Below are 13829 nucleotides of genomic sequence, written 5' to 3'. Positions count from 1 at the left end.
CCTCCTCCTAACATTCTAGAACTCAAGGGCATCCAATGGATCTGATGGGCAGTAGGCTCAGGAGGGACAAAAGGAAATACTACTTGATAGAGTGATTCTATTGTGGAATTTGCTGCCAGAGGATTTAGTTATGGCCACAGGAATAAGCAGCTTTGAATAAGAAGCTTTGCTTTAGGATGCTTTGGGCTGATCCTGCGTTGAGCACAGGGTTGGACTAGATGGCCTGTGTGGCCCCTTCGAATTCTATGATTCTGTGATTCTATGAAAAGGGTTTCATGAAGGATAAATCTATCAATGGCTAGTAGTCACGTTGACTGATTGGAACCTCCACAATTCAGAGGCACCAAGTGTCAAGGGAATGCTTCAGCCTCTAAGCCCTGTTGTTGGCCGTCCAGAGGGACTTGCTGGCCACTGTGTGAGACAGGAAGCTGGACTAGATGGACCCTCACTGGTCTGATCCAGCAGGGCTCTTTTGACATTATGTTCAAAGGGTACCGACAATCGCGAATGTACAACATTCTCCCTCCACTTGCTCCCTTCACTTTCCTTCTCTCCTTTTGTGATTCAGTGGCTATGAAGCAGATACTTCCTCCTCTCTCATTTTAAAAAGAATGTTTTTAAGTGTACAGAATTTCCCTGGTCCATAATGGGAAGGAGAACCAGCAAAGGAGTATTAGCTGTAGTTTCCAACAACCATAGTTTGTTTTCACATTGGAACCAGCTAAACTGTAGCATGTGGCCATCTCCAAATTACTGAAACCAGGTTTTAAGCCATGGATTGGCCAATTTGGAAGGTTAGAGCAACACAGAAAAGCAGAAACGGCAAAAAAGAGGAAGGGTGAAGACCCTAGGCCTTTTGCTCTTCTCCTTGTCTTACTCATTTTTATATACTGCTTTTATAGAATTTGTAAGCCAACTTGAAGTCCACACATATTGGGAAAGTATGGTAACAGTATAGTAAACATGCACACTTAACAAATGTTATGGAGTAGGCAGCTAATGAAGTGCACTGTAAGACACTGGACATCAGCTTCAGCTTCAAAAATGGAATTCTAAATACATTAAGTGCATCTTATTTTATTGGGGGGGGGGATATGGAAAAGTGCTCTAGTAGTTGACCAACAGCCATTTTATCCGTTCCTGCTTTTCCTTACCACAAAGAGCTGCAAATTCATCCGGCCTAGCGTATGTCAACACTGCGGCCAGAGCTTCTTTCCAATTCTGCAGGTCACACGACTGCACTATTTCCTTCCAGTTCTTGGTGACAACGGCAGTGATGAGCTGGAAAACGAAGAAAAGGAAACACACGCAAACGGCCTTCAGAAGATGAGTAAGCCTTGGCTTGCCTGATTCCTACGGTCTTGCACCAGGGAGGAAATCCTCCTTATGTTGCCATCTCGGGAATCAGATGGCTGTCAAGAAGGGCACCGCTGGTGGAAGGAGCTCCTGGAGAACATCAGGGCCCTGACGGAGCTAGCACAGTTTTGTAGGGCCTGAAAGATGGAGCTCTTTCCACCAGATTGAAGCCAGTCTGCCTGGAAGAACGAGAACATCATGGGCTTCCCCTACCAGTTTGGGGTCCTCTGCCCACATCCTTCCTCCCTCAGACAATGACTCAGCTAATAACACCGCACTGTTAGCTTGTAGAGGTTTTTAACTGTATTTATGTGTCTTATGGTTTTATTTTTTATTACCCTGCATGCTGCCCCAAGGTGACTGGTTCAAGAAGGGCAGACTATAATTGTAAATATAAATTAAAAAATAATAAATAATTTTTGTTAAAAAAACCCTGCCATTTGGCACAAGTAATAATGATCACAAATCATGGTTAGCAAATCTCATGACAAACCCCAGTTTGTTGGGCTGCCTGTAGCTAGACGTTGCAACCAACCAGTCTTTGATCAAGCCCTAGTTTATAAGCTACAACTACTGAATGTGACACTGTTGTTTTGGGTATAACTGTGTAAGTGAGTTAAGGGAGGGGTAGTCAACCTGTGGTCCTCCAGATGTCCATGGACGACAATTCCCAGCAAACGCTGGCAGGGGCTCAAGGGAATTGTCGTCCATGGACATCTGGAGGACCACAGGTTGACTACCTCTGAGTTAAGGGACTACATTGTTAGGAACATCTATTTAACATTTTCTCTTTAAAAAGTTCAAGTGTGTACATGTCAAGACTTCACAATATAAACACTTCAAACTGAACATCGCTTGAGGGGGACAGCCACATTAGCATGTTGCAGCAAAATTAAACAGAAGTCCAGCAGAATCCTGAAGACCATTAACTCCCCCCCCCCCACCCCCAGCATATGCTTTCATGAACCGCATTCTGACCTTTGAATGCTTATGCTGCAATTAATTCTATTAAACTTCTGGTCTTCTCTTCAAAGAAATGTGTTTAATACAAAACCAGAGACTTGAGTGCCTAAAACCCGGGGGAGTTAAGGTAAAAAGAGGCGAACAGGCAAAAAGGGGAGAGACTTCAAAGCTGCAGCATGTTAACCTTGCTTGCAGATACTTTCACAACTGTACGTATGGCACTCCCAAATGTCTTTTTCCATAAACACTCTGCCACTGGGAACTAATCTCTCTAGCAACTGCAAAGTTCCAAGGCTGGAACCACACAGCTGCACCTTTGTCCTCAGCATTAGGATTTCCAGGATCTTGATAATCTCATTCAGGAACTTGATTGCCTAAAGCTGGGCCTGCCTGAATGATTCAACACCTCCCACAGGAAGAGCCATTTACTTTTGAGTTATTGCTCTGGTGGCCCTTGTAAGGACAAACAACAAAGCTTGTGGGTCTTGAGAAGGCGGTGAGCAGCTGTCAAATGCTGATAAGATGTTAGGAAAACAAGCGGGCCCACTGAGAGGGATGTCCGTTCAGGAAAAGATGCCAACTCCAATGGGAGACTGCTGATCTAGATGAGTGTTTGCCTTGTTTGAGGTTTCCCTAGACCAGGGGTAGTCAAACTGCGGCCCTCCAGATGTCCATGGACTACAATTCCCAGGAGCCCCTGCCAGCGAATGCTGGCAGGGGCTCCTGGGAATTGAAGTCCATGGACATCTGGAGGGCCGCAGTTTGACTACCCCTGCCCTAGACTGACCCCGGACTAGGGGTGAGCGCTTTGGCAGGGTTCAGCGAATTCTCTTGTTGAGACTGGATATTTTAGGTACCCAGTCTAAAACCTTAATGTCCCTGTCTCCGCAACGTACATGAAGGAAAGGGGAGGAAGGAAAGGCAGGAGAGATCTGTACAGGCCAGCATGCCCTAGAGGGAAATGGGAAGGTCTTCTCTATTCAACAACTTATTTAAAGAAACAAACTCGTACATAGCTCTATTCCAAACCAAAAAGTGAGCAGGAAAAGGTGACGTGTGATAGAACCAAATGGCTATAATGCAGAATTTTTTGATATGTCAACCAGAACACCTGTTATCTGAATGTGAAAAGAGAGTGGATTCTTAGCCTAAAACTCAAGGAAGCTGGAGATCACATGTCCCTTCTCTTAGGTGATCCATGCATACAGGTGTGAACTGTGGTTGTGGCAGGCAAGTCATGTGGGGAAGGATCACGTGATCCTGCAGCCTGCTCTTGACTGCTTATCAGGAAATAAGAAATCGGCCCTTTAGCTGTGCAGTAGACCCTTCTTACTCAAAGCACCATATATCTCCTCCACCCACAAAACTATCCTCTACTAACTTACCTCTGTACACATGGAAACCTGTCTACCGTGCCTGGAGATTACCCAATTATTCTGGAAGACTGCAAGGACCCAGGCAAGTCATTTCCATGCCTCCCCTTTAAAAGCCGACATACCCTGGTAATCTTGCCTCGTGTCTTTGCAAAGTACTTCTGCTGTGTCTTCGACAGCAGCTCCTGGCCACCAGCTATAGCCAGGATTATGGCATCCGCCATGCGGTTGTCATGGAGGCAGAGGTCAACGGCACTCTCAAAGTTCCCAGTCAGCAATGCCTGAGTGATAAGGCCATCGATGTCTGGAATGAGAAGAATGGTAGGATTACTTTTCAGCTACACTGTTGCAAAAAAAATAAGTTCAAATCATGAACGGGATTGTTTTAGGGGAAAGGCCGTTGATTTACCTCCGGTGACAGAAATGTTAAAGGTTTCCTTCGAAGGCAATAAGGTATCCGTCTCTTCTTTTGCATGCTAAGGGGGACAATGAATGCGGTTTAGTGAGATTTAAAGAGCGGCTTTGAAATAAATCCAAATAAAAATAATATAGATTTCACCGGGAAAACAGGAGGCCTTTTCCTGCTTGCGTCTTCTCCTTAGAAGTCACTTGCTTGTGGACATTCTCACTGTCTGACACAGGTTTAGAAAAGCCACAGCAGTGCAATTTCATCTACCAGCCCTCTTCACCCACCCATTCGAGTCAAAAATCCGTGGGCACAGAGACAAAACTGTGCATGTCCATTCCGCTCAACTAAAACGCTAAAGTATCAGAACCTGCTGTTCACAGATTTGGAAAGGTGCCCATGTAACAAAAGGAGCCAGCCAGAGAAACACAGCCCCCACCCACCCCAAAAAACCCAGCTGACACCATAATGAAGTCTCTTGAAGCAGAAGACTTTAACAATGAAAATCTGTGAGCGATCATGTACACAGAAAAATACGAAGGACAAAACTGAAAGGAAGTTTTGTTTTCTTAGACGCATCCAGGCCGGTTGGGTAAGATCCATTGCTCACAAATTCAGTGCATGCACAATCTACAAACTTAACCCCTTTGGAATATAAAGATACTCTTAGACATGTTGGTAGCCGACAACTGGGAATGCAGCTGGGTTTTTGTACCCTGCTTTTTACTACCCAAAAGAGTCCCAAAGCAGCTTACAATTGCCTAAGAGGGATAACTTAAAAAGAAAAAAACATTAGGAAAGAGGTGTGAAAGAGAATAAAGCCAGTACTGTAATGGCAGCTGTTGCAGGAACAATACTTTAATATGCCCAGCCAATCGGATCTCAGAAGCCCTGACATGAAACAGCCCTCCTTGGCCCCAGCCATTTTTTAAATTACCTGGTAGATGCCACCAAAGGCATTGCCGTGTACCACGTTGGGGACTCCCGGTATACATACTTAGGCATGTTAGAAAGTGAAAGAGCAACCAGGAATAAGTTAATAAGCACAGTCAGAACAGAAGAGAATGAGTACCTCTCCCAAGAGCTGATCCTTATCAGCCGGACTCTCTTCACCATCACTCTGTGCAAGCTGGTCAGATTCCTCAAGAGCCTTTCACAGAGAAGAGAACAGCGGGTTTCAAAGACGCTTAAGCAAAGTGAAAGATGCCAATGCAGACAACCCAGCCCAACCCGACACCAGTCCTCCCCTCCTCCAAAGACCTCCAGTTAGTAACACCGCAGTTCCAGGAAGAACAAAAGAAGATCTTCCTTCTTTTGTACAGTCGGTGACTAATAGCTGTCAAAGTGTAAAATCGTGGAAAGGCAGCTGCAGCCCACGCAAGGGAGCGGGAGGGAAGCCTGCGGAGGTGACAAACGGATGAAGAAATACTGCCTGGCTTGCTTAAAAACCCACGGGAACAACAAGCAAAAACAACAGAACCTTCGGGGTGGCAGTTCCGTGGCAAAGTGTCCCTTTGCCTTGTGCTCAGATGCAGGATGTTTGGGAGAAATCACATCGCCACAAGCACCCAGCAGCTTGAAAGGAAAGCTCCTTGCTGTGCCGTGCAAGAGAAGCTTGGAGCTCTTTGCACAAGCTGGACTTGGGATTCGCTATTCTTGCAGAGGGTAAAAGAGATGATGTGTGAGCCCCAAGGAGAAAAAGTGTGTGTGGGGGGGGAGGGGCTGTAATGATGGGGGAGAGGGAGAGAGAATGAAGAGACATTGAGGAGCACGGGGAAAGGGAGCAAATGAACTCTAAGGGGTGGGGAGAAGGGAGGAAACATCGGGAAGCTATTGGTCAAACTATGTCTAGACACATGAATCCCTGCCTAGCCTAGTAAATACTAGGCTTAGTTACTGCAGAGGAATAAAGACAAAAATTGTTTTATCTAAGACACAGTTCTGACTTGGATATTTTAGGACACCCCCAGTTTTGTCGGATCTCCGATGCTAAGCGGGGCCTGCCCGGGTCAGCTTTTGGAGGGGAGACCACCAAGGAATACCAGGGTCACTACAGGGAGGCAGGCAGTAGCAAACCACCTCTGAATGTCTCTTGCCTTTAAACCAGGAGTAGTCAAACTGCGGCCCTCCAGATGTCCATGGACTACAATTCCCATGAACCCCTGCCAGCATTCCATGGACATCTGGAGGGCTGTAGTTTGACTACCCCTGCTTTAAACTGTACAAAGTTACGGTCAGCTGAGACTTCACAGCCAAAAATCAAAAGACCCGGCAAGCGTCCAAAATATGATCGAGCCGCCTTATGATGAAAGAATATCGGCTTGCCTAAATGTAATGAAACTTGAGCCAAGGGTAGATTATTTATTTATTCGATTATGTATGCGGGCAGGCAGGCCGGCAGGCATTTATGTTCCCCATCAGTAACTTTCTGGCTTCTGGCTCATGCTCTTAGACACCCCACTGCAAAGGTGCAGCCATTCTTCCTGCCCAGCTGGAGATGATAAAAAGTCAGGGCCACCATGGCAGCCTGGAGGGGAAGTCACCAGCCTACTTTCCCGTGGGCTCACTGCCCCCGCTGCATGTAGAAACAGAGTGGTATTGCAGCCATGCATGTTCTATTTATTCATTCATTCTTCGATTTATATACCTCCGCTCTCAAAGACTCACAGCGGTTTACAATACAATTGTAAAAACTAGAAACCCTTAAAATGCCCACACATTAAAATATATTAAGATGGCTATTAGTTGGAGTGAAACCCATCTCCTCTCCCCCACCCCTCTCCAGCTAGCAAACTGGAGCTCTTTCCTTAAGAGCAGGGGACCTGACCTCACCAACTCTAGGGGATCCCCCTGATGGTAATTTCGGGACCTCAACCCAGCCTCAACCATACGCCTGGCGGAAGAGCTCGGTCTTTCAGGCCCTGCGGAAAGCTGATATCCGGCAGGATCCTTAGCTCTTCTGCGAAGAAAGTGGGGCTACTGCAACAGTGAGACACTGCTATAATCTAAAGTTGCCTGGCTATTTTTTTTCCTTTCTGGGTTGGAGGTTTGCTATGCGGCTCTGATTCCTGTCACCAAAACAAATCCTTAGCTGTCATCTTTTTTAAAAAGGAAAATAACTCTGACATGTTTTAAGACACATATAAAATTCAGAACATTCAAGAAAAGAGCACTTGCTCTGTGCAGGCAAAGACCAGTAATCCCAAAGGAATCTGAAAGGGTTAGCGGGAGAGATTACGCTGTCAAAACTCCTGCGTAAAATGCAGCTGAGACTACAGTGAGTTTGCAAACACACTGACATAAAGGCAAACCATATCATCGTGGCAAGATGAATCCCTCTCTTGTGAAATGACTTTAATGGGACAAATGAAAAAGTAAGCTATTTTTTACATTGCTAAGAAGTCAGTTCCCCCCCAGTCCCCAGCCCCCCCCACCTGTTTTCCCTTCCTTCTGCAGAAAGGGAAATTCTGCAGAATTTCCAGAATGTAAACAAAAGCACCAATACGGATGATTCATGTGTTTTGGTGCAAGGACCAAACTTGCAAGGGAGACAGACCTCTATGGGGAGAGGGGAATGGGGACTTAATTTCCAGTCCTTATCAAACTCCTCTGGCAATACTGTTGCCTTTGCTTTCTTACCTCCTCCTGCTCTCTGTGATGAAGGCTTTCCTTACTAAGAGCTGATGTAATCTGAAGAGGGGGAAATTTGGTACAGTTAATCTTGGAGAACAAAGCAACAAACCTCCAACAGCCCCCGTTAGTCAGATACCGGAAATGCAGTTTAAATCCTTTTTGACATCCTGCTTAAAATACCCCACAATGATATCCCTGACGCTTAGTGAAAGATTTACTGATTTGTATGTTAATCTCATCTGGAAACCACTGCTTCCTAAAGTCAGGCATGCATCTGTCTAAAGCCTATTTATTTTATTTTCGCCATGTGCAGCAGAACGGTGATTATTAGAGAATATAAAACAGAGACCTAGAAGAAGAAAAATACTTAAATTATGAGAGCTATTAAACTCAGAAGGAAGGGAACATGTGCCGTCAGTCAGTGGATAACCCCAGCCACCCCACAAGCACCTGGGCTTACGGAGCAGGGTCCTGACACACGTTTAAGATGAAGCATCTCTGCAAATCAAACACATACTTATAACGGTCCCTTGACAAGATGCTGCCCTGATATTATTAGGGATTGTGAATTCCTTGGAACGCTAAACATTAAGAGAAAGAGAAGAAACGGCGGCCGAACAAGGAGGCAATAGGATTAAGGGTCTGAGTCTAGTCTAGGCTCTGCTAGCATCACTTGAAAATCAAAATAACACAGAGGGGAATCATGCAGGACGATGCAGCATTCAATAAAAGGAAACCGTGTGGTTCAGTTATCATTTGTATTCCAACACGGGTGACTTCACCTGCACTAAAGTTAATCCCTCGTGTTAGACAGCCAGTTTGGAGAGAGCCAGTTTGGTGTGGTGGTTAGGAGTGCGGACTTCTAATCTGGCATGCCGGGTTCGATTCTGCACTCCCCCATATGCAACCAGCTGGGAGACCCTGGGCTCACCACAGCACTGATAAAGCTGTTCTGACCAGGCAGTGATATCAGGGGTGTGTCAGCCTCACCCACCCCACAGGGTGTCTGTTGTGGGGAGAGGAAAGGGAAGGCAACTGTAAGCCCCTTTGAGCCTCCTTCGGGTAGGGAAAAGCAGCACATAAGAACCAACTCTTCTTCTTCTCTATTTAATCTTGATAAAGCCATGTGTCTTCACGGAATACAGCAGAATATGAAGAAAAAATGTCTTCAATTAGTATCATAGAAACAGAGGCAGCAAAAGAGCTAGCACACCCCGGATATGAGTCCATTACAAAACCATCTAGTGATTACCGCAACGATACGCAGCTTGTGTTAAATTCATTTAACTGTAATTGTAAGAGGCAAGTGTGTGGACGCACCTGCAAGTAGTTAGTGGTTATATATAGAGTTTACTTTGGTGTTGCTTACTAATGACCCATATTTGCTTCTAAGAGACTATGTGCTCTGTGGCCGGGTGGTGAGTAACAGTTTGTTTTGTAAACTGGTTTTTAAGTTCCATTTCTGCCATTGTTTGATTGTTCTGCTTGTTCTTCACAGTAGCTGATGAAGGAGCTGAGGAAGAATTGCGAAACTGGATCATATCTACGGTGCTAGTTCTTTTACGCCCTCTGTTTCTATGATGTTAAAGGGAAGACATTTTTCATCATTCCGCTTCACACTGTGAAGATACATGGTTCCCCGCAGGTTAAATGACCAAACTGAAATGCTTTTACTGTGGCTGAAGGCAATTTTCTTGGACTATAAGTGATTGCTGAGTCACATGGTTTCCTTTTATTTTTATTGCTGCTATCACCACTAGGAAATGCTCAGCCAGCTTCTTTTTGAGGATCGCTGATGATGCACAACGCTAACAAACATTATCACTAGGAAATTCTGATGTTGCTCACCCTCTGCCACTATGACAGCTTGCAAGAAGAGGGAGCGCCTGGCCTGCTTTCTAGTGCGGGCTACAAGGATAATTTTAAAACGCAAATATTTATTACAATAAAGTACACAAAAAAATTAAAAACATCGATACAAGCACAATTGTATACCGATACCAAAGGGTCGAAACGCGTTCCATGTGAATCTGTGAAATGCCATACTGTGTACAATTGTGTTTTATCGATGTTCTTAATTTTCGACTTGTGCACTTTACTGTAATAAATACTTGCATTTTAAAATTATCCTTGTAGCTCAGCCTTCGGGTTCCTAGCTTGGCTAGTTAGTTTAGGTTTTGTTCCCCTTTTTTGTTTTGTACTGCCTTCTAGTGCAGGGGTAGTCAACCTGTGGTCCTCGAGATGTTCATGGACTACAATTCCCATGAGCCCCTGCCAGCAAATGCTGGCAGGGGCTCATGGGAATTGTAGTCCATGAACATCTGGAGGACCACAGGTTGACTACCCCTGTAGTGCACCACTGATGCATGCAAAGGGGTATTGCAGCTAGTAACTTTGTAGAAATAAAGCAGCTCATAGAGCAAGCCTTCTGATCAGCTGCTGACTCTGGCTTGCCTCCTTTCTCTGAAGAACCTTCCTGAAGCACAGACTGTCTCTCCCAGCTTGCTTGTTTCCCAGTTCAATTTTTAATTTGGTTTCCAGACTCCAACGCCTGACTCTGCTGTGGCAGAAAGAGAAGAAAACGGCGGCCAAACAAGGAGACAATAGGACAGGCGTGGGGACCTTGGAAGAAAGGGTGGGACTGCCGTGTCCTGTACCACCTGGCTGTTTTTCCAGGGGAGGATGCAACTCACAACTGGCAAATTGTAATTGCTACTAGGCACCTTTCTAAGCAGTGGCGTGCTCATTGAAAAAAGCTTTGTTCATGAAAAGGAAATAAATAACAGCAACACGGTTACCAAAGCAGATCTTTGTGCTTCGTTAACAAAGCAGCACGTAATGTTAAGAATACAAATGCATACTCAAGACTTCCAATCTGGGGCACAGAGTAACCATCTGCCTGCACATCCAAACATCTGACTCGCTGTAGCAAACAATATTGTGATGGACAGTCCTGAATACTTTGAGAAGTCTCTGTAGACGCCAACAGCTTCTGTATACGCTTACCTTCTTCCCCAAGTCCTCTCTCTTGTACCCCAAGAGTTCCAGGTATTTGCCACGTGAATCCTCCTCAAAATGCACCTTGGTAAGAAAAAACAAAAACATGGGAATTGAAATATTTTAGAAACATATTTCATCTTTGTTTTGTTCCGTTTCCTTATCCTATCTTCTTCTCTCTCTTTTTTTTTTTGCTACAAATGAACATAGTAAAGTTGTTTTTAGCAGGACATAATACATACAAGGAATCGATAATTGAAGTGTTCCTCAAACCGGTGTGTGAGAAGGAGCACAGCACACATCGTGTCCACTGGAATTGCAAACCTCATTGTCCAAAGCGACCAATGAAACTGAGAGTTCTCATCAGTGGTAACTGGGTGAATGTAAAAACCAGAGAGGAGTATGCCTAGCGCTCAAAGAGCATAGAAACTGGGACCAATCTAACAAGCTTATAGTACTGCCATGATGTCTTGCTCTTCCCTGATAGCTCCTGAGAATTTTGATCTTTCTTCACAAGCTCACACTTTATGGGAACACGCCAAGAGAAATCTTATGCATTGACCCGATCGCCATAAAAGCCCGGAATGATCACCACATGTGGATGACAAGCACACTTTGCCCGCTTCACAATGCTGCGTTCCATTCAAGCAACCGTCACCCAGCGATTTCACAATGGAAATTACTCACTTTCTGCACCTACCCTCTTGCCTGCAAAGAAGGGCCTTTCAAAATGTCCCTCTAGCTGTGCACGACCAACTCATTTGTCAGCTGCATCCTTGGCAGCTGAGATGCCCTTTAAAGCTGCCTCCTTGGCAGCTGAGATGCCCTTTAAAGCTGCCTCCTTGGCAACTGAGATGCCCTTTAAAGCTGCCTCCTTGGCAGCTGAGATGCCCTTTAAAGCTGCCTCCTTGGCAGTTGAGATGCCCTTTAAAGCTGCCTCCTTGGCAGCTGAGATGCCCTTTAAAGCTGCCTCCTTGGCAGCTGAGATGCCCTTTAAATGACCCACCGGCAGTAGCTGGGTTGCATCAGAGGAGTCTTTCACACGGAACTGGTATCTCTCCTCCCTTGTAGGAGCAAGGTCTGTGCTATTGGTCCCTGATCCTGACCACATGGCTGGGTCATTTAAATTTTCCCCTCGATGAAGAGAAGCTGTTCACGGAGGAGTGGTGCCCCAAAGACATTTAAACATTTAAAGGGGCTCTCTCATTCACCATCACTCACTGTCTCTCGTTTTTCACACGCTAAACAATCTGAACAATGAGTCTGACAGCAACGGGGACCCTTTAACATTCCATCCCCACTCGTAATTACCTTCAAGAAGGACCACACATTCTTCTCAAAGTCGTTCTTGGCAGCTTCGACTTTCTTCTGACAATAGGTGACGAAAGCTTCTGCCCGCACGGCCTCCTGCAGCTGGTCGGAACGGCTCAAGAACTCCTTCTCGGTGACGACCTGGCTGATGTAGGCGTGATAGCGCTGCGGCTGCTGTTCTGCTCCTTGCTGCTGAGGCTTTGTGTTCTCAAACGTAACTAGCTTCCCTCCAAACTGAAACATAAAGCACGCCAGGGAGAGGATTTATACGCCACTCGGCTTAGGGGAGGGGCTGTGGCTCAGTGGAAGAACCTCTGCTTTGCATGCTGAAGAGGAATGGGAAGGCGACTGTAAGCCGCTTTGAGACTCCTTCGGGTAAGGAAAAGCGGCATATAAGAACCAACTCTTCTTCTTCTTCTTCTTGAAGGTCCCTGGTGCGATCCCTGGCATCTTCAGGGCAAAAGGACCAGGCAGTAGGTGCTGTGCAAGACCTTGCCCCGAGACCCTGGAGAGCTGCTGCCAGCCTGAGTAGACAATGCTAACCTTGACAGACCAGTAGTCTGATTCAGTATACGAACTTTTATACCCTGCTTTTTCACTACTTGAAGGAGCCTCAAAGCAGCTTACTATCACCTTCCTTTCCTCTCCCCACAACAGCCACCCTGTGAGATAGGTGGGACTGCGAGAGCTCTGTGAGAACAGCTCTAACAGGACTGTGACAAGCTCAAAGTCACCCAGCTGGCTGCACGTGGAGGAGGATTGCGGAATCAAACCCGTCTCTCTAGATCTGAGGCCACCATGACCCCAAGGCGACTTTATGTGTGTTCACTTGCTATTAATTGTTAATGCCCTTAAAGTGTGTTCCCAAAAGGCAACATGTCTGCGAGGCATGATTAGCCCCAAATCTGGGCTGTAAACCAGGGCTACAGGTAATGATGTTTAATGTTTGCTCTGGGGGAGTCTATTATGCAGTGATCTGCAGAGAATGGAAAACTTCTTGGAATGAAGGAAACCTTACGCCTACATCACACTTCAATTTGTGTGTACTGCTTCCCAAATGGAAAAAAACACTCAAATTCACTCATGTTCAGACCATGAGACAACTAGATCTCATTACAATGTTCTTAGGCTTCGTTTAATGTATGTGGCCTCCAGTATTTGAACGCAGGAAGCTGCCTTATACTGAATTGGACCCTGGGTCCATCAAGATCAGTTTTGTCTGCTCAGACTGGCAACGGATCTCCAAGGCCTCAGGCAAGACGTCTTCCACATCACCTACTGCTAAATAGTTTTAAATGGTGATACCAGGGATTCAGAAGAGCCTCTTGTGGCGCAGAGTGGTAAGGCAGCAGACATGCAGTCTGAAAGCTCTGCCCATGAGGCTGGGAGTTCGATCTCAGCAGCCGGCTCAAGGTCAACTCAGCCTTCCATCCTTCTGAGGTGGGTAAAATGAGTGCCCAGCTTGCTGGGGGGTAAACGGTAATGACTGGGAAAGGCACTGGCAAGCCACCCCGTATTGAGTCTGCCATGAAAACGCTGGAAGGCGTCACCCCAAAGGGTCAGACTTGACTCGGTGCTTGCACAGGGGATACCTTTACCTATTTACCAGGGATTCATCTTGGGATCTTATGCCTGTCAAGATGCTCTGCTACTAAATGAAAGTACTCCCCCACATGAAAAAAATAAATATACAGTTTACCTGTGTATTTAGCCCAGACCCTTGAGAAGTGTGAGGTTCTTGGCTTTCTACCAGTCATAAAATAGGGTAAGTTACCTTACAAGTACAGAGT

General features: G+C 45.8%; 1 protein-coding gene across 10 annotated transcripts in view; it reads right to left on the bottom strand.

Moving 5' to 3' along the window:
* Positions 1-13829, bottom strand: part of SEC31A (SEC31 homolog A, COPII component) — a 61722-nt gene that overhangs the window by 22465 nt on the left and 25428 nt on the right. For all 10 annotated transcript variants that reach the window (XM_077301031.1, XM_077301033.1, XM_077301039.1 and 7 more), the window contains exons 11-17: positions 12040-12273; positions 10738-10812; positions 7738-7788; positions 5171-5248; positions 4102-4168; positions 3818-3996; positions 1155-1281 (exon numbers count right to left, since the gene is read on the bottom strand). In XM_077301031.1, the coding sequence (XP_077157146.1) occupies positions 1155-1281; positions 3818-3996; positions 4102-4168; positions 5171-5248; positions 7738-7788; positions 10738-10812; positions 12040-12273 (811 nt within the window). The remainder of the gene's footprint in view (positions 1-1154; positions 1282-3817; positions 3997-4101; positions 4169-5170; positions 5249-7737; positions 7789-10737; positions 10813-12039; positions 12274-13829) is intronic.

Source organism: Paroedura picta, chromosome 10 (assembly GCF_049243985.1).
Source record: "Paroedura picta isolate Pp20150507F chromosome 10, Ppicta_v3.0, whole genome shotgun sequence".
NCBI classification, from domain to species: domain Eukaryota; kingdom Metazoa; phylum Chordata; class Lepidosauria; order Squamata; family Gekkonidae; genus Paroedura; species Paroedura picta.
The sequence above is the reverse complement of the archived record's forward strand: the minus strand, read 5'-3'. Positions and strand labels throughout refer to the sequence as shown.